Source organism: Histomonas meleagridis (genome assembly GCF_020186115.1).
Source record: "Histomonas meleagridis strain 2922-C6/04-10x chromosome Unknown contig_204, whole genome shotgun sequence".
Lineage (NCBI taxonomy): Eukaryota > Parabasalia > Tritrichomonadida > Dientamoebidae > Histomonas > Histomonas meleagridis.
This window is the reverse complement of record NW_027150808.1, coordinates 238,442-257,194: the sequence shown is the minus strand read 5'-3', so window position 1 is coordinate 257,194 and position 18,753 is coordinate 238,442. Positions and strand designations below refer to the sequence as shown.

Genomic DNA, 18,753 nt, shown 5'->3' with positions numbered 1-18,753 from the left:
AAAAGAAAGTCCCATGTCTAGACAACATTTGCAATTGCTGCATGAAGTACAGTATTAAATATTAAAAATTCATTCCAAAAACTTAAGGCAAAAATTTGTTAAATGAATAAATCATTATCTTTTTCATTAATATCAACTTCTTTATGTTAAAGAAGTAATTTAACAATATTGTTAATCAACATGACGAATTCTAGATGCTTTTATAAGTGCCGTCCAAAATGAAAAAAATAATTTCCAAATCATTGCAAAAAACCTAAAAACATTAAAAAATATAAATAATAAAACTAACATTAATTTCGTTTTCTTCAATTAAACCTAAAAACTCAACATAAGTATCAGCATGAGACCCCCTCTTTAAAAAAGCAATACATATCATGTTTGCAAACCTCAAAAAAACGTCACAGCACTTTTGAATCAAAAGTCGGAGAAGACGTTAATTTCAATTAGAGACGTTTAGAAATACCATGATATCATTCAAATGTGACAACGATAGCTCTTAAATATGGCAGACTTATTGAATTATGTTTCAGTGCCTACTCAAATATGGCGCCATATTTAACTTTAACTTTAATTTTTTCTGAAATGCCGTTTTACTCCAACAATATTTTAAGATGCTCTAAAATCAAAATGGCGCCTTTAATTGGGATAATGGCGGGATAAAAGTAACTTCATAATTTCATTATGCCAGCAAAGAAAGGTGTCAAGAAAACAGCTACAAAGACAGCAGTTGATGGAGAACGTTCTCATCCAAAGACAAGATCAAGCCGTGCAGGACTTCAATTCCCTGTTGGACGTCTTCATCGTTTCCTTCGTGAAGGTCGTTATGGAGATCGTGTTGGTGCAGGCGCCCCAGTTTTCATGGCAGCAGTTCTTGAATATCTTACAGTCGAAGTTCTTGAACTTGCAGGAAATGCAGCACGTGATAACAAGAAGACAAGAATTTCACCGCGTCATATCATGCTTGCAATTCGTAATGATGAAGAATTGAACCAACTTCTTTCCAACATTACAATTGCATCAGCAGGTGTTGTTCCACACATTCATAAAGTTCTTCTCGGACAAACCAAGAAGAAGGAAGAATAAGTAAACTATTTCTTTTTTGCCGAAATCATTTTCTTTTTTGTTTATGCGTTTTTAAATTATCATAATTAATAAACTTGATTGGTTATTAATATCATTCATGAAAACCCAATGACAAATAAAATCTATCTATGAATGAGATTGGGAATATCCATGGATATCATGTTCTTGTCCAGCAAACGGTAACGCTCAAGTCAGCCTACGATTACGCGGTTTTTTCATTGAAAACATTATCGTATAATTGAAAAAGTTTAAACAAAGATTTCATTTTAAAATGGAGTTTCGACCCCACCTTGAACCTCAAGAGGGAGCCGATGTTATAATAGGATTCGATAGGGTGGGAACTTCGTTTCAAATTCAAGGATCAGCAGTTCCAATTTTAAAAGAACCACAATGTTTTTCATCTGAATTACCAATTTTACCATTATCAAAATACTTATTACAAAACCCAGAAAAGGGAATAAAAAACTTGAATTTCCCGATTTTTTGCGATATTTTCCATCCTAAAATCACACAATTAGATAATGCACCACAAAAATGTCAAAAGTGCGGATCTTATATTCCACCAGAATATCCACAATGCTGTTTTTGCTCAAATTTTGAGTATCAGCCTACATTTTACTCTTTTCCTAATTCTGAAATTTCACAACCTTTATTTCTCTTTTTGGCATTAGGAAATCCATCTGATTATTTTTATGACTCACTTGAACACTTTCCTTATCCCTATATATTATTTTCATTTGGTAATGAACATTTTATTGTTCTACACAAATCAGGGAAAATCCTTACACATCTCCATCTCATTGACACGGAAATACCTCCGAGTTCCATAATGAAAGATGTTCACCAAAAATTACCACATTTTCCTATTGTTTTTTCTAATAAAGTAAATTTGAACGAAATCCTTGATAAATTAATCCAAATGATACAACCACTTCAGAGCCATGTGAACATAGTCATTGTGAATAGTCAACCACACAAATGTTTATCAGCTTTTGATAATCCCAACATCACAATTTCTATTTTATCATCTAACAGAATCAACTGTGAATGTAATGCCTGTTGCTATCAAACAGGAGGCTTCTTTCTTCCTAATTCCGAATCCATTTCCATGGAACAATTATGTGAAGTATATAATTCATCAATTCGTTATTCCAACAAATTTATTACAATCCCAGAGCATTCACTTCTGTTCCCTGGCTATCATCTCATATTTGATCAAATGCCAATTGTTTCTTCTTCCCCATCAACACCCATTCAAATCATAATTGAATCGAACGATCGCACTTTTTGCTTTACGACGCAATTCAAATCCCGTATCGGCCTCAAATCTTTTCTTTATGAAACATCTTTACCCAACATGCTTATTGCACTTGGGGAACATAGAGAAATATTTTCCGAAATTGTTACGCAAACTCTTGATCAAAATTCTATTACTGTTCCATATTCTTTAAGATATTTAGTTCATTTCCCATCAATTACTCAAAGGCGCACCATACATTCCATGTTATCATTCCGACCATTTGCAGTCCAGATTTTGCCTGTCATGCGAGTTCCTGATTTTATTTCACAATCATTATTTTCTAATTTATCAATACTTTTAATTTTGTATGAAAGCACTATATACGTGTACGTTGGCGTCGATGTGACTAAAGATGAGTGGAGAAATGAAATTGGATATGAGCGGCCTTCGGATTACACGTCATTTGAGATTTTGGATGTGAAAAGTGACTTCAAGTCAAAACTTTGGACCACAATTCGATCAATAAGAAGAATGTATGAGCCGTATCATTTGCCTGTGATTGTTGTGCCGAGTGAGAGTGGGAAAAGAGTGCAACTGTACGAATTATTCGAATATGATGTTGTGAAAGGCGGAAATATGATCTACAAAAAGTTTGCTGATATGATACGAAACGGAAAGAGCTTCTAATAAAAAGTAAATAGAGTTATCTTTTGTTCTTAAGTTGAGATAAAAAAATTTTATTCAAAAGAAGCAAATCAGACTGAATAATAGATATATCTCATATGAGATGTACATTAACAGCTTGTTCTTATAATAATTCACTTTATTTTGTGGAATTATTATGCCAATGCTTACTATGTTTAGAAGTGAAAATTGATTTTTCTCAGGAGAAAAAAATTCCAAATTTAAATGTTCTTTTCTTCATTTTGGATAAAAATAGCAAAATTACTGCATGAATAAGAAAGATTTGATGCATTTGTATGTGTACTAAATTTTGTAACTAATGGTTGAGGATTAACATATATTATGAACAACTAAAATAAAATTAATTTGTGACGTAAAACATTAAATTGAAATATTTTTAGTTTCACTTAAAAAAAAATAAATTGATGAAAAATATATAATGAACAACAAAAATAAAATTAATCTGTGACATAAAACATTACATTGAAATATTTTTCGTTTCAATGAAAAAACGAATTTATTCTCAGACATTTTCAAAGAAAAAACACAAAATTTATTTACAATAACATTACATTTCTTTCTTAATATATTCCTCAATACGCAACATTTGGTTATATTTTGCTGTCCCATCAGCAGAAAAGGCTCCTCCTGCCATCAAATATTCGCTTTGTATTGCAACTGCAAAATCAGCAATTAAACTTTCGCAAGTTTCTCCACACCTTCTTCCGACGCAAACCAATTTTCCTCTTTGCTTAAACAAAATTGCAGTGTCAGCGGCGTCCGAAAGACAGCCGACTTGAAGAGGCTGAATTAAGATTCCGTCTGTCCATTTCTTTTTTAATCCTTTACGCGCAAGTGTTGATTGCGATGAATATACATCGCCGCCGAAAAGTTTTACTTTACCAATTAAGGCATCTCGCATTAAATCCCATCCTAAGTTATCAACATCACTAATCCCATCATTAATCATTGATATTGATGGATGTTTCGTCATTAAATCAATATAAAATTGAATAAGTTGCGCAGATGTTAAATTATTTTCAATTATTTGATAACATGGTGTATCAATATCTGAAAGATAAAAAGTTGATGCTGCACAATCAATGCTTATTGTGATGTCAATGCCAGGCTTATAACCGGATTCTGTAATAGCTTCTTCAAGGATTGAAAGAGATGTGGAAATATCATTACGATAAACAAGGCCCCCCATTTTGCCGATAGAAAAGTGGCGACCGTTTGCGAAGATTTTATGTTTTAATTGATGCGAAACTTCTGAACAAATACGAAGTTGCTCAGCAAACGAAATTCCGCTTTTAGGAATGATGTTAACAGATTCAAAAGGTATTGGTGAATCTTCTGAATGTTTTCCTCCTTCAAATACAGTAAAAATTGGTGTTGGAATGATGAAATTATCAGCTGATTGTAATGGAAAAAAAGATTCATAAAGATAAAGGAAAAGAGGCTTTTGCATAATGTAAGAAGATGCTTTCGCAAGTGAAAAAGAAATTGCTGTAAGAACATTTGAAATTCCTGTTTTATCTTCAAGACATTTCTTAACCATGTTGTCGAATTTAACAATGTCAGTAAATTCTTTTTGTTGAAGATGTTTAGAAACAAGATCAACCAAAGAAAATGTATTTTGAATTCCTAGTCCAAAATAACGAGAGGAATGAGAGTCTACAAGTGGTTTTTGTTCTTGTATTGAAACAGAAATTCCTACTGGTGCAACTGATTTTCCAACCAAATTATTTTGTCCAAGAACATTTGCATATACTTCAACACATAAACTTGGTCCTCCTGTAGAAACTATTACTTCTCTTGCTTTTAAGCAAGTAATTGTTGGTTGTTTTGATTGACTTGCAAATTGATTTGCAAAAACACCAAATGGATCAGAAGGACGTTCATGAACAACTTGTCCTATGAACTGTTCTATTTTTTGTTCGATACAATGTTCTTTTACATAATCAATTGCCTTCAAACATTTTTTTGTTTCTTCATCCCCCATTTAGAAACCGTTTATTTATGAAATACCTCCGGTTTTTAAGTGCTTTACACAATGGGGTGGCCCAAAGCAAACTTTATTCTGAGGAAAATGATCGTCGATTTATTACATGAAACAAAAGTCATTATTTGCAACATGCTTTTGTGTAATAACAGTATTATTTCTAATTAGTTATCCCCGATATGATTATCAAGGATTACTGACAACATTATATAACAACAAAATGAAAAATTCAAATGAACTATTTGGAGATTCTTTTCCTCCTATCAAAATATATTGTTATAACATATCCAACAGATGGCATCCAGACAATGAACGCGTCAAAAATGAAATGTATTATCCAAACAGTCGAGAATTTCAATTTTTTGTCGAGATTGAATTACATCGCGAACTTCTTCTCTCACCAATAATAACCAATGATCCGGAAGAAGCAGATTTTTTCTATGTCCCAATATATACTTTTGCATGTATCTTCAATGAAAAACTTCAAAATGTTACTGACTTAATCAAAGAACTACGATCCATAGGACCATGGTATGACCGTCATAATGGTGCAGACCATATTATGGTTACTGGCTTCGAAACTCCATATGGAAATTGTCCACTTCGTCAATCAGTCACATCTGACAACTTCATCATCGCCAGTCCGAACCCACAGTCATGGATATCGTGGCAAAGTTGGCATGGACAACGGAATATTATTGTTCCGTTTGTATCATATTTTCCAGAATATCCATTTGATCAAGTCCAATGGAATATTCCTCGCAAACACACTGCGTTCATAGCACAGACGTATACCATTTCCAGTAAGGGTAACAAAGTGATCAGAACTGAAATCTCGAATCAAATGCGGAAACTTAAAAGAGGAAACTTGGTAATGTTCAACCGGTACACGAACCAAATCGTCGAAACAGTCGCAAGCTTACCGAAACATATGCAAAACTCTGATTTTTGCATATGTCCAGGTGGAGATTTACCATTTCCAAAGCGGTTTTTCGATGCAACTTACTTCGGATGTATACCAGTGATCATATCGAATGAGGCAGTTCCGCCATTTGCAGATCTCTTATTGGACTATTCGAAATTTTCGTTGAGAATCCCAGAGGAAAACGTAACGCAAATGGCCGAAATCCTCGAGAGCTTCTCCCAGGAAAGAATTCAGGAAATGAGGAATGAGCTGAAGTTGGCGGCAAAAACTTTCAGATTCAGGTTGGGCTCACCGCCTGTGGTTGGGGAAGCTTTTTGGGCCTTCACGTGGATGCTATATATAAGGTATATGTACCACGAACAGTTTAATTAGTGAACATATAGATGTGTAAAAAATCATTATTTTGATATAAAATCATTTACAAATTGGACCAAATAAGGCACTTGAAATCATGTGCAAAAAATGTACAAATTACACGAATAGCAGGAAATTTAATGCTGAAGAAAGTTATCATCAAATATTTTTGATGCACTTTCGAATAACACTTTGAAAAATTTGAACTTTCTTTTGGCTTAATTCGAATGTGAAAGTTTTGATTTTATCTAAGAAAGAAAAGTGTGTTCCTTTAAAATATAAGGGAAATGTTATGAATTTGGAATTGTTGTTCGATTTTTTTTTTTTCAGAAATCCAATTCAACGACGACTTTTTCAGAATGGAACGATGATTTTCTTTTGAATTTTTTAAAGGCCGCATTACCATCAGTGTAATCTTTCTGATTTGAAACAAAAAGATATATGAAAAATAAAAATATTTTGATATACATTAAATGTTGCCTGTAAAAATATGACTGATTTTTGGTCTGGGTCGTAAAAAATTTCATTTGAGATTGGGATGGTGAACCTGGAACCCCGTTTAAATATTCAATTCCAAAAAATTCTATTGAAATTCAATGTACGTTAAATTTTCCAATAAAAATGACGAATGCAGCTGCACAACAAAATGAAACAGTAGGATGCAACTGCACAGGCGGTAATTGCTTGATGTTGGGCTGCCCATGTTTTAAAAGAGGAGGGTTGTGTGGAAAAGATTGTAAATGTACCTCATGTAGAAATTGTGAACAATATGCTGTTGAAAGAATGGCTTGTATTGAACAGATTCTCTCCCAAACTCCGGGTGTATTTACAACAGAAGAATCATTAACACAAGAGGAATATTCTTCAATTTGCAATTTTGCAATGCTTAATTCTTCTGTTGATTCTGAACAATTCCAAATTGAACCACGGGAAACAAAACTATCCAAAGTTTTAGTACCAGAAGTTATTAACCAAGCTATTCGTACAATTGTCTCTGCTGGAAATGAAGGTCAAAGTAACAATGCAGATGCTGAATTTGAAGAAAAGGCCGAAAACCAAATTATCCAAGAGTTTGAAAATGTACTTCAAACAATACTCAGTCATACATCCATACCACAGCCACCAAAATAATTATTTTTTTTTTGTAAATTTTTATAAAAGTCTCTAGAAAATTTTTTCGATAGAACGATGCGTATTGAGTCCAAAATGATCGTCTGACAATTATTCATGGAGTGCCACTTTTCTTCTGATTTCAAATGATCTTTGAAGCCTTGCAAGAGGTCTTTGGTCTGCTTGAACTTCGCTTAAGTTTTGTGGAAGCTTCTCCATCTCAAGGGAAGGTTCATCAGCAATGAAATTAAGAATTCCATCAACATGTTCTTTTTCTTTCTTTGGCCTATTGGCTAATTCTTCCATTCTTTTGTTGATCTCTTCAGCTGTTTCTTTTGTCCTTTCAAATTCTGGAACAAGCTCTTCTTCCTTTTCTTGGCGAAGCAATTTGAAGTTTTCACGAATTTCTCTCTTAATTTTCGCTTTTTGTTCATCTGGTAAATATTTTGGCACGGGCATGTTAAGCAATCTCTTGGGTTTTCTCTGTGGAGGATTTGGTGCAGGAATGTCTATTAGAGGACCATTTGAAACATCACCTTCAAGAGTGTCACCAATCCCAGAATCACCAATGTATTGAATGTTAGTGATAGTAGATTGAATTCCATTAGCTTCTTCTTCTTGTTGTTTGCGAATCTTTTCAATTTCTGGATTAACTAGTTCTTTGGAACGATATGACATTGATGATGGAACTGAATATTCTTTTTTAGTGTTTTTTTTCTGAGGTTTTGTTGATTTTGTTGGTGCTGATGCCCAAATATCATAGTATTCTTCAGCAGGCTTGAGCTTAGGTTGGGGTTCTGGGCGTGGGTGTAGTATTATCTTCTTTTTTTTCTTTGGTTTTTCAATTGATTCCGCAAATAATGCAGAATCTGGAAGAATTTCAGGAACTTTTTCTTGATTACGAAGAATCTCACTCTTTAATGCAGATTCTCCAACTTGCCTGATTCTCTTTTCCTTGCGGTGATTCTTTCCCATCGAGAAATTTTGAAGCTCGTGGTCAAGATCGTTTTCCCTATCTTTGTTTGAATTTAAAATCCATTGTTTAAACGTTCTCTGATATCAAACGTACTTTAAATTTTTTTGAAAAACTTAAATAATCAAGCACGTTCAATATCGAAGTATGTAATTCGGGATGCAAATAGATTGCTATAACAAACCGTGAAATTACTTGGTAAGTGATTTTTATAGTGAAAATTGTGGGGAAATCGTATTTTCACATCCAAACATATTCACATTTAAGTAGCGCAACATATTTCAATAGTATACACTCTTTAACTCATTCATTAACATTCTCTAAAACTTTAATAATTTATTCAACTCATTCCATTTCATTATCAGTTTCATATTTTGGTTCTTTTTATGCATAAACATTCAAACTCAACTTATTGTTTAAGATTATAAAATTATCGAATACTCATTTTATTTTAGTTATTATTCTGATTTCTATACAATAATATCTCAAAATGAAGCTCCAAACGATGCCAACATAAACATTTGGAAATTATAATAATATTGGATGGAGAAGATCCATTTGCAAATGATTTCAAAGAAGATTAAAATAAGTTGTTTCAAATAGGAAGTAATGCAAATAATGCGTTAAATGGAATTGATAAATGGTAGTGAAATTGCTTGAACAATTTTTGTTTATTCAATAAATTTGATCTTTATTTAATTGTTGAAGTCTGTGAAATTAGAATTGATATGATTTGAATTCAAAAGAATTTTAATTTTTAAAAAATTTCATTTTACTAAGTGCATTCATTAGTTACACCAACTTTTTTCCAGCAACTTAAAAAGCCATTATGACGTCATGGAGGAATATCGAGTTGTCATTCGTGGACAAGGTGCATCTGGCGCAAGATCAATCCTAAGAAAACTTAAATATGATGTTTTTGATCCTATTATTAATTATTATCCATTAATTGATGATCCTATATATGAGCATACTTTATTAGTTGATAATGTAAATACAAAACTTTCCTTTTATAAGGCTGAAGCGACGAATTTCTTGCGTTAAGGAAAAAGATGTTTTCGGAAGCTAATGGTTTTATCGTAATGTATTCGATAGATAATCCCTACTCGTTCGAAAATGCAGAACTTCTATGTACAGATATTGCTAAAGAAAGAGGAAATCAAATACCACTTGTTATATGTGGAAACAAGTGTGATCTCGAAGATCAAAGGATAATATCTCAATTTCAAGGTAAAGTACTTGCAAAAAAATTTGGGGCAAACTTCTTTGAAACTTCTGCTAAGGAAAACATAAATATCTATGTAATGTTTTCTACTTTAATCAGAATGAGATCTCCTAAAGATAAAAAACCAAAAAAAATATGCACAACATATTAAATTATTTTTTTAGCACTCTGGTTCACGAAAAATATTTGTTTCTGGCGTGAAGTTAATTTTTTCATTTTAATTCACACATTAACAATGTTAAGTTTACGTATTTGCTCTTTTGTGGATTTTATGAAAAATAAAAATCATATGATATCATTTTAAATTTGGAAAAATTCATCGGCTTTGTATGTGCATGAATGTTGTATTGGTTTCTTATTGCAAAATACCTTAGATTCATATGAACTTAACCAATATGCACATGGGTTTAAACATGTATATACACAACTGCTTCGTATTTTGAAGGTGGGGGGTTTCACTTTTAAATAAAGCTTTGAAAAACAAAAACATCAATTTGTACAAATCACTTATTTTATTATGAAAATGAAATAAAAAGTTAAAATATTATGCGTTCATTCAAATATTGTGTAAATGGTTGGAAACTATTGATAAATTTTAAAGATACAAAGTGGAACAATTTTAGTCACAATTCATGAATAATGTGCTTTCTGTATCTAATTCGAATTTATTAATGCTTTCAGCCAATTCGATTTCGAGAGAAATTTTTGAAAAATTATATGTTATTCTGCGTAACCATAATAGTTTGTTAAAGGTTTCCTTGAAAATCGATTTTTCTTTCAAAACGTTTAAGGACGATACGAGTTGTTTGTGTGATTTTTATTCGTTTTTTCATTCAAATTTGAATATGAACTAATTGAAAATCAATAATCTTCTTATATAACATTGGATTTGATTTTTTCCTTCGGCACAATTTAAAAATATTATTCACTTGTTTTTTTCTGTGTCATTTCTCCTATCTAATCTTATCATAAATTTTCATGAAATTTAACAAGTTTCATAATTTATGCAAAGCGGATATTATTATAAAAGCAAATTACTTTCGAAATATTAAAAAGATTTGTTAAATTATGTGATATCATTATATATTACTAAAAATTATAAAAATCACGTTTCTGATTTGATAAAATAAAATTGTAAAAAACTTGATTTGAATGATATATTGATATTAGTCTTATTTTTTTCTTGAATAAAGTCATATGATAATTTTTCTATATAAATATTAATTTTATACTTTGAATGGTACTCTGAATGTTTATACGGAAACAATATATTAATATCAATTCCACTTTGATTTAATCATTAATTAACAAATTTATGAGTTTCAGGATTTTGTTCATAGTTTTCACTTTAAAAACAAATTCTTGACCTCACTTTGATTCAATTTTAAATCTTTAGTCATTTTTATTATTAACAAATTAATTCTTAAATGCATCGGCAAGTTTCTTTCTATCTTCATCTGCTAAATTTTTCGGCCACATCACGACAACGTGTACAATTAAATCTCCTCTTTCGCCTGGAAACATGTATTTTGACATTCCTTTTTCCTTAATTACAATTTCATCTCCGTTCATCATCTCAGATTTAATCTCTATTTCATCTCCATCGATTCCCGTAACTTTTCTCTTGAATCCAATTAACATTTCTTTAAGTGTAATGTTAATGTTCATATGCAGATTAGAACCATCACGGCGAAAAACAGGATGCTTGCGACTAAATAATGCTACTTCAATATCACCAGGTGCATTACTTTCACTAGTATCACCAGAATTACTAAATGTAACAACAGTTCCTTCTTCTGTTCCTTTTTCAATGGTTAACACCAAAGTGACGTTTTCTTGGGTTGTTGGCTTTCCTCGGCATTTCTCGCAGAAATAGCCGGATTCTGGACATCTACACATTGTGCTTCTTGTAATTGAGATTTCGTGCGTTTTTCCTTCATGGAAATCCAAAAGATCTGCATAATATATTACACGAATTGTCTTGCCTTTTCGGGTTACTTGTGATGTAAGCTCATCTTCATTGTTCTTCTCTAAACTATCTTTTCCTTGTGTTTCATAGACAAGAACACCTTGTTCACCCCATAAATCATAAATTCTTCTTTTATTTGCATCACGAAGTGTACTATATGCATCATTGATGTCATTGTATTTGTTTATTGCTTTTGAGTCTCCTTTATTTTTATCTGGATGATATTTTCGAGATAATCTCATATATGATTTCTCGATTTCCCTATCTGTGCAATCATGTTTCAATCCAAGTGCTTCATAAAAATCACGCGATGTTCCGGAGTTTAGAATGGAAATAGAAAATATGAACCAAAACATTAATTTGTCAGTTTTTGTGAAATGTTAAGTGAAATGAACCAAATGTTTTACTTATTTTAGTCGCCATGCTTGCTCTACTTACTCAACGATATGTGTCTTCTCAGAGATGTAAATACCATCAAGGAACTTACGAAGATCTTTGTTGTGGATGTGTGTGTGTTGGTGGATTTGAGCGCAAACTAAAGAAACCTTGTCAATGTCGTTTCCTTCAATCCAGATTTCTTCCTTTTGGTTGGGACTATCCATGATCTTAACACCTTCTGGAGCAGTAACAGATTTCTTTTCACGTTGACCCATAAAGTGAGTGAAGCTGAAAGAATCTTTGTTATCACCAATGGAGTGCTTGATTGGGAAGTGTGCTGTAACAAATCTCATCTTGTAGCGATATCCTTTTGTAACACCTGTGACCATATTTTTGATGTGTCCGAAAAGTGTTCCAATACGTGCAACAAGCTTACGGTTTCCAAACCAGCAGCGAGCCAAAACTGTCTTTTCTTCTTCGTTGTATTCGATATCAAGTTTAAGATGTGAAAGGTCACGAGTAAGAGTTCCACGAGGACCAGTTACTGTAACAACGCCGGACTTAATTGTGACTTGGACATCATCTTCAATTTTAAGGTGATCTTGGTGCAAAACAGGGCGTGGCATGAGTCGTAAAAGGTCGACCAAACCGCATTAACCGAAAGAACGTTAATTATGAGGCGCCCCAAATTTCTACTATCTAAACAAACTTTATCCAGTTAAATATTCAGTTACTTTAAGTGTTGGTATAAAAGAAAACTTCTTAATGCCAAAAAAATATTGTTTTCCTTTTCGAAGTATTAAAATAATAATTAATTATTGATAAAAAAATTCTTATTATTGCATTTACTCGATTTTACTGCCTATTTGCTGGTGATCCTACTGGAGAGTATTTTGATTTTTCATTTTTCGATTCATTCAATTCTTCATTTTTTTGAATATTATCTGGTGGGAATTCATTACCTCTTGGTTGGCGATACTGATTTCTAGAATCGCGTACTGGCCCTTGTCTTGGCTGTGGAGGAAAATCCCTTGGATATAGAGATGATGGCATTGGATATGGAGGTGGAAGTGGAGGTGGATAATAACCTCTTGGTTGATAAGGTGGATGCGGGTAATCATCATATGGTGGGATTCTTCTTGGTTCTGGTGGGAAATAGCCGCGAGGAGGATAATCATATGGATCCTTATATCTTCCTCGGTCAGGACCGTAGTAATCTCTCCCCCTATTAGGACCAGGCGGATCCATGTAGTCGTTAAATCTTCGAGGTGGTCCACGATCATCAAAATCTGGTCTAGATCTATAAGGACCTGGAGGCATGTGTTCACGTGGTGGGTTGAGCTTATTTTGTTCTCTTTTTTTTCTGACTGCGGCAATATTGCTTGGCGGATTATTTGCATGGCGGACTGAAAGCTTAACTTCGCCGAATTCTGTTTCATTTCCTTCTTTGATTGCTTGTTCAGCGCTTTCCTTGTTTTCGAAGTGCACAAAACCATACAGTCTTTTTCCATTTTTTCCATCAGGTATTTCGACACGATCTATCGGTCCATATTTTGAAAATATCTTTTTGAGTTCCTCTTCTTTTGCGCCATAAGGAAGATTTCCCACCCAAATTGAATTTGGCGCGATTTCGCTTTCTCCTTCGGTCATTTGTTTGTCACTTTTCGGTTTAAACCCACAAAAACGTCAAAACAAGAAAAGTGACACTTTGAAATTTTTTAATTATATTCTTCAAATATTTCGATTTATTTTCTAAATCTCAGAAATAAATAACATCAACAAGTTAACATTAGTTTTATGCTTAAAATTTTTGGTGAAAGAAAGTTTATGAGTTCAATAAATAATTATTAAATTATTTGAAAATACGATATTAGCATTTCAAATTGTGAAGACAAAAAAACTTATTGGTGAATAATGATTTGATAATAATGTTCAATGTGAAATATTGTCAATAAATATATAGACACATGAAACGTAATTTTTAGAATTCAATAAAAAAAGTATCCAAAAGAATAAATGGAATACATTCTAAAAGAGATGTTTAAAAATGATGAAATTGATGGAGTAGAAATCTGTATCAAGTTAAAAATTTTGATTTGAAATCTTAAATCCATAGAATATCATGCAATAACCAAAAGCGCATTTAGAAGCATATGTTGAGAACAAAAGAAAAATAAAACATGTCCAAATGATTAGTCAATCACGCAAAGGAATGAAAATATTTATAAAAATATAATGATGAATTGTCATGAAAATGACTAACCCAAAAAGTCATAAAGTTTATGAGATCAGTGGAAATACTTAAGGGTTGAGTTTAGAAAAAGATAAATCCAAAATGATCATTTTGAGGGAAAGTTCTAAGATGATATAAAAACAACTTGCAAATATGTAGCATTTAGTTTTGATGAAATTAAAGCTATTGATTGATACAATTGTATGGTAATGAACTTATAAAGAAGAATACTTCCGATTTTATCTTACACAGAAGGACCAACAGTTCCTGAAGGTGCCCTTGTGGAGCTCAACCTAATAAAAAGTAATAGATCTGCATGTGAGCGAATAGTGCTCGGCTGATCAGAAGATAAGTTTGACCAAAAAGTGGACATTTTGAATTGAATAAAATGTTTGGCCAAATTGTTATCGTTTTAAAAAAAGATCGACTTTTTAAAGAGGAAGGCATAACGGTCGTCATTAACGGTCCCTGTCGTGGTAAAAGCCCGCCGAAAACTGGAAAATCCATTGGCCAATAATATTATCCCTGCCAAAATTGACATCACAAAACAATCATTTGAATGTTATATATCATATACAGATAATTTTAAATTACAATGGATCGTAATCGCGCTATTACTTTTCAAGATTTAGAGATAGGATATGTTTCACTTATGGCATTTTTACCATTAACTATAACAGAAAGGATAAAACACTTTACAACATTTATTAAATCAATACAACAATGTATTATATATGTTCAACTATAAACAAAAAACAAGATCCAACAAATTGATTATGATATTCCACCGATCATTGCAGAAGAATATAGTAATGTTGATAAAATCAAAACTCTTCGTGACGCGGTGCGTTTTTTGGTATTTGGACAATGGTATTATCATCCATGAATGAGAATATTACCCTGATGCACAGAAAGATCACCCTTTTTTGTACGTTGGGCCAAAAATAACGTATTTTTTGATCATTTTTCTTCAATATCTTTAAAATTACGAAATCATTCAAATGTGATGTTATTTCCTTTCAAGATATGTAAAAAGTTAATAAACATTTTTTAATATTATTATAAAATAACATTCTAATTTTTAAATATATATATTAATATTTTTCACCCTCAAATTAAATGAGGAATATAAATAAGATTTATCATCTAAAATGTAGATATTGAAATTTGATTTTTTATATAATAGAACATAATACAATTTTTAATGTAGTTTACGTACACTACTCCGTAGTATTTATACTATATAATATAATAGTAATAATATATATAATAGTAATAATATATATAATAGTAATAATATATATAATAGTAATAATATATATAATAGTAATAATATATATAATAGTTATAATATATATAATAGTATTAATATATATAATAGTATTAATATATATAATAGTAATAATATATATAATAGTTATAATATATATAATAGTAATAATATATATAATAGTTATAATATATATAATAGTATTAATATATATAATAGTATTAATATATATAATAGTATTAATATATATAATAGTATTAATATATATAATAGTATTAATATATATAATAGTATTAATATATATAATAGTATTAATACATCATTATGATACTGATATTAGCATATATCATATCAAGAGCTAATCAAAAATTCATTTACTTTATTTTATTCACTGATAAAAAAATATAATTTACACCATCATTTATTTATTTTTTGATATTGTTCACACGATAATAAATAGTAGTTTGGTGTCGTTCACACAACTATATAAAGAATTAAAATAAAATCAGAAATGTAGATGTTGATATTTGCTAATGTGATAATTATATGAATTTTTTATTTGCTATATAAGTTAACGAAAACCAAAGTGATAATATTATATATTATAATTACATATAGTTAATCTTTCAATTTATTAATATATATACATTTATTTGATGAATAACTATTTCATATTCATTTTTTATAGGAATTACTATTTATTTGACAACGTAATTGTTAATCTTGATTTTTTTTTCATATGTAATACATTTTATAATCATGTGATATCACATATGTAATGTATTTCATAAATAATATATAATAAATCCAAAAATACTTATTATACGATTCATACATATTTTTAATGATACGAATTAATATTCAACATTATTTTCATTATATTCTATTTCATCTGTATTCATAGACAATTTTTTGCTGCATTCATATATTAATATTGAATTTTGATAACACGAAAAAGTTCACATGTTTATGATTGGGACAATAATAAAATTCTCTCAATTTTAGATAGATACAAATTCGAGCAAGATAACATTTCTGAAATTCAATTTTTTCATTCAATTTTGATCAATGCAAAACGGCACTTATTGTATTCAATTTTATTAATTTAATTTCATTTGGCGTAAAAAGTCACTTATCGAAAAAAAATTAAAGAATTTGAAAGCATAAACTATACAATAATTCAATGGAAACGACCGTTATGCCCTGGAAATACGATTCCTCAAAATATATTTGAAAATAATATCACTTTTCATATAGGAAAAAATAATAAAATGTTAAGATAGCACGATGTACACTTCGTTCAGTGCAACTTCTCCATAAATTTATTTACTTCTTTTATCATGATGATGAGAAATAAAAGAAAATTAAAAAAAAGATGAATTATAAATGCAACACATGAAATTTCATGTCATCATTGGGAGACACATTGCATCAGCAAAGCCTGTTAAAATATAAAAATCATTATATAATTAATGTTAACTTTTATGAATAATTAATAGCAAATGAATGGATTCAATATTTTATAAAATGTTTTTATCATTAATATCAATTCCTTCTTGTTCAAGAAGTAATTTAACTATTTCTGAATGACCTTTTGAAGATGCTTTCATAAGTGCTGTTCTAAATAATTTAAATAATTTCCAAATATCATTTTGATATATAAAATTATTAAAATAAATTTCAAATAAAACAAATAAATATCTTTAGCATTAATATCAATTCCTTCTTGTTCAAGAAGTAATTTGACTGTTTCTGTATGACCATATAAAGATGCCCAAAAAAGTGCTGTATAAAATAATTTAAATAATTTCCATATATTATTTTGAAATATAAAATTATTAAAAAATATTTTAAATAAAACAAATAAATATCTTTAGCATTAATATCAATTCCTTCTTGTTTAAGAAGTAATTTAACTATTTCCGTACGACCATTTTCAGATGCAGATATAAGTGCCGTTTTAAATAATTTAAATAATTTCCAAATATTATTTTGAAATATCAAATAATTGAAAGCAATCCAAATTAAAACAAATAAATATTTTTAGCATTAATATCAATTCCTTTTTGTTCAAGAAGTAATTTAACTATTTCTGTATGACCATTTTCAGATGCAGATATAAGTGCTGTTCTAAATAATTTAAATAATTTTCAAATATTATTTTGAAATATCAAATTATTAAAATAAATTTTATTTTTAGCATTAATATCAATTCCTTTTTGTTCAAGAAGTAATTTAACTATTTCTATATGACCATTTCTAGATGCAGATATAAGTGCTGTTCTAAATAATTTAAATAATTTCCAAAAATTATTTTGAAATATCAAATTATTAAAATAAATTTTATTTTTAGCATTAATATCAATTCCTTTTTGTTCAAGAAGTAATTTAACTATTTCTATATGACCATTTCTAGATGCAGATATAAGTGCTGTTCTAAATAATTTAAATAATTTCCAAAAATTATTTTGAAATAAAAAATTAATAAAAAATATTTTAAATAAAACAAATAAATATCTTTAGCATCAATATCAATTCCTTTTTGCTTTAAAATGTATGTAACAAGTTCAATATTTCCTGGAGATGAAGCAAAAACTAAAATATTTTCTGGAAGTTGATTATTTTTAAGGAAATATTTTACAATAAAAATATTTCCAATTTTTGCTGCTTCGTTAATGATATTTTCATTAATTTTCAGTCCTCCTTTTTCTAAATATGTAAAAATTTCATAATTAAAATATGAAACACATTTTTCTCCTATTTCTTCTAAATTATTAATATCTTCAATTTTATTTTCATAAAGATATTTAAAGATATCGTTTCGATGAAACATAATTGCTGCTTCGCATGCATCTTTAAATGATGAATGATTTTGTTCACATAAATGAATGATTTCTTCATTTCCACCTGCAACTGCATATTTACCTGTATTATTTACTTTTGCACCACTCATAAGCAAATATTTAAAACATTTAACAGATCCAAAAAATGCTGCATAATCAATTAATCTAACATTATATTTATTAACAAATGAGCAACTTTCATAAAGTGATGGTTTAATTTCTTGGTTAAAATCAAAATTTGATTGTGATGATATCTCTTGAAGTTTTAGGATTTCATCTTTTCGGATTATTTTGGCAATTTCATTCTGATTAACTCCTTCTTCAATTAATTGCTTATGAAGTTCCCAATCATTTTTTGAAAGTTCTTCATAATTTACAAAATCATGTTCCCTTAAATAGGTTGATAATTTATCTTTAGACATATAATGTACAAAATAAGCACTCAGTTTGTTTTTTACAAT

The 18,753-nt window shown here is 29.9% G+C and overlaps 8 protein-coding genes across 8 annotated transcripts; 3 read left to right on the top strand and 5 right to left on the bottom strand.

Annotated features, from left to right (window-relative positions):
* Positions 1–681: 681 nt before the first annotated feature.
* On the top strand, positions 682–1,083 carry GO595_003516 (Histone H2A; the record flags this gene model as incomplete). The annotated part of the gene is made up of 1 exon (XM_067916546.1): positions 682–1,083. One exon carries the CDS (start codon positions 682–684, stop codon positions 1,081–1,083), a length of 402 nt encoding a protein of 133 aa, XP_067776373.1.
* A 2,492-nt stretch (positions 1,084–3,575) lies between these two features.
* Positions 3,576–5,012, bottom strand: GO595_003515 (enolase family protein; the record flags this gene model as incomplete). The annotated part of the gene is made up of 1 exon (XM_067916544.1): positions 3,576–5,012. The coding sequence occupies one exon, from the start codon at positions 5,010–5,012 to the stop codon at positions 3,576–3,578; it is 1,437 nt and encodes a 478-aa protein (XP_067776372.1).
* A 328-nt stretch (positions 5,013–5,340) lies between these two features.
* GO595_003514 (Exostosin family protein) lies at positions 5,341–6,309 on the top strand (the record flags this gene model as incomplete). Its single annotated transcript, XM_067916543.1, has 1 exon — positions 5,341–6,309. One exon carries the CDS (start codon positions 5,341–5,343, stop codon positions 6,307–6,309), a length of 969 nt encoding a protein of 322 aa, XP_067776371.1.
* Positions 6,310–6,912: 603 nt separating this feature from the next.
* On the top strand, positions 6,913–7,422 carry GO595_003513 (tesmin/TSO1-like CXC domain-containing protein; the record flags this gene model as incomplete). Its single annotated transcript, XM_067916542.1, has 1 exon — positions 6,913–7,422. The coding sequence occupies one exon, from the start codon at positions 6,913–6,915 to the stop codon at positions 7,420–7,422; it is 510 nt and encodes a 169-aa protein (XP_067776370.1).
* A 90-nt stretch (positions 7,423–7,512) lies between these two features.
* On the bottom strand, positions 7,513–8,376 carry GO595_003512 (uncharacterized protein; the record flags this gene model as incomplete). The annotated part of the gene is made up of 1 exon (XM_067916541.1): positions 7,513–8,376. The coding sequence occupies one exon, from the start codon at positions 8,374–8,376 to the stop codon at positions 7,513–7,515; it is 864 nt and encodes a 287-aa protein (XP_067776369.1).
* Positions 8,377–11,015: 2,639 nt separating this feature from the next.
* Positions 11,016–11,924, bottom strand: GO595_003511 (DnaJ domain containing protein; the record flags this gene model as incomplete). The annotated part of the gene is made up of 1 exon (XM_067916540.1): positions 11,016–11,924. The coding sequence occupies one exon, from the start codon at positions 11,922–11,924 to the stop codon at positions 11,016–11,018; it is 909 nt and encodes a 302-aa protein (XP_067776368.1).
* Positions 11,925–12,002: 78 nt separating this feature from the next.
* Positions 12,003–12,572, bottom strand: GO595_003510 (ribosomal protein L6; the record flags this gene model as incomplete). Its single annotated transcript, XM_067916539.1, has 1 exon — positions 12,003–12,572. The coding sequence occupies one exon, from the start codon at positions 12,570–12,572 to the stop codon at positions 12,003–12,005; it is 570 nt and encodes a 189-aa protein (XP_067776367.1).
* A 229-nt stretch (positions 12,573–12,801) lies between these two features.
* GO595_003509 (uncharacterized protein) lies at positions 12,802–13,596 on the bottom strand (the record flags this gene model as incomplete). The annotated part of the gene is made up of 1 exon (XM_067916538.1): positions 12,802–13,596. The coding sequence occupies one exon, from the start codon at positions 13,594–13,596 to the stop codon at positions 12,802–12,804; it is 795 nt and encodes a 264-aa protein (XP_067776366.1).
* Between the last annotated feature and the right edge of the window lie 5,157 nt (positions 13,597–18,753).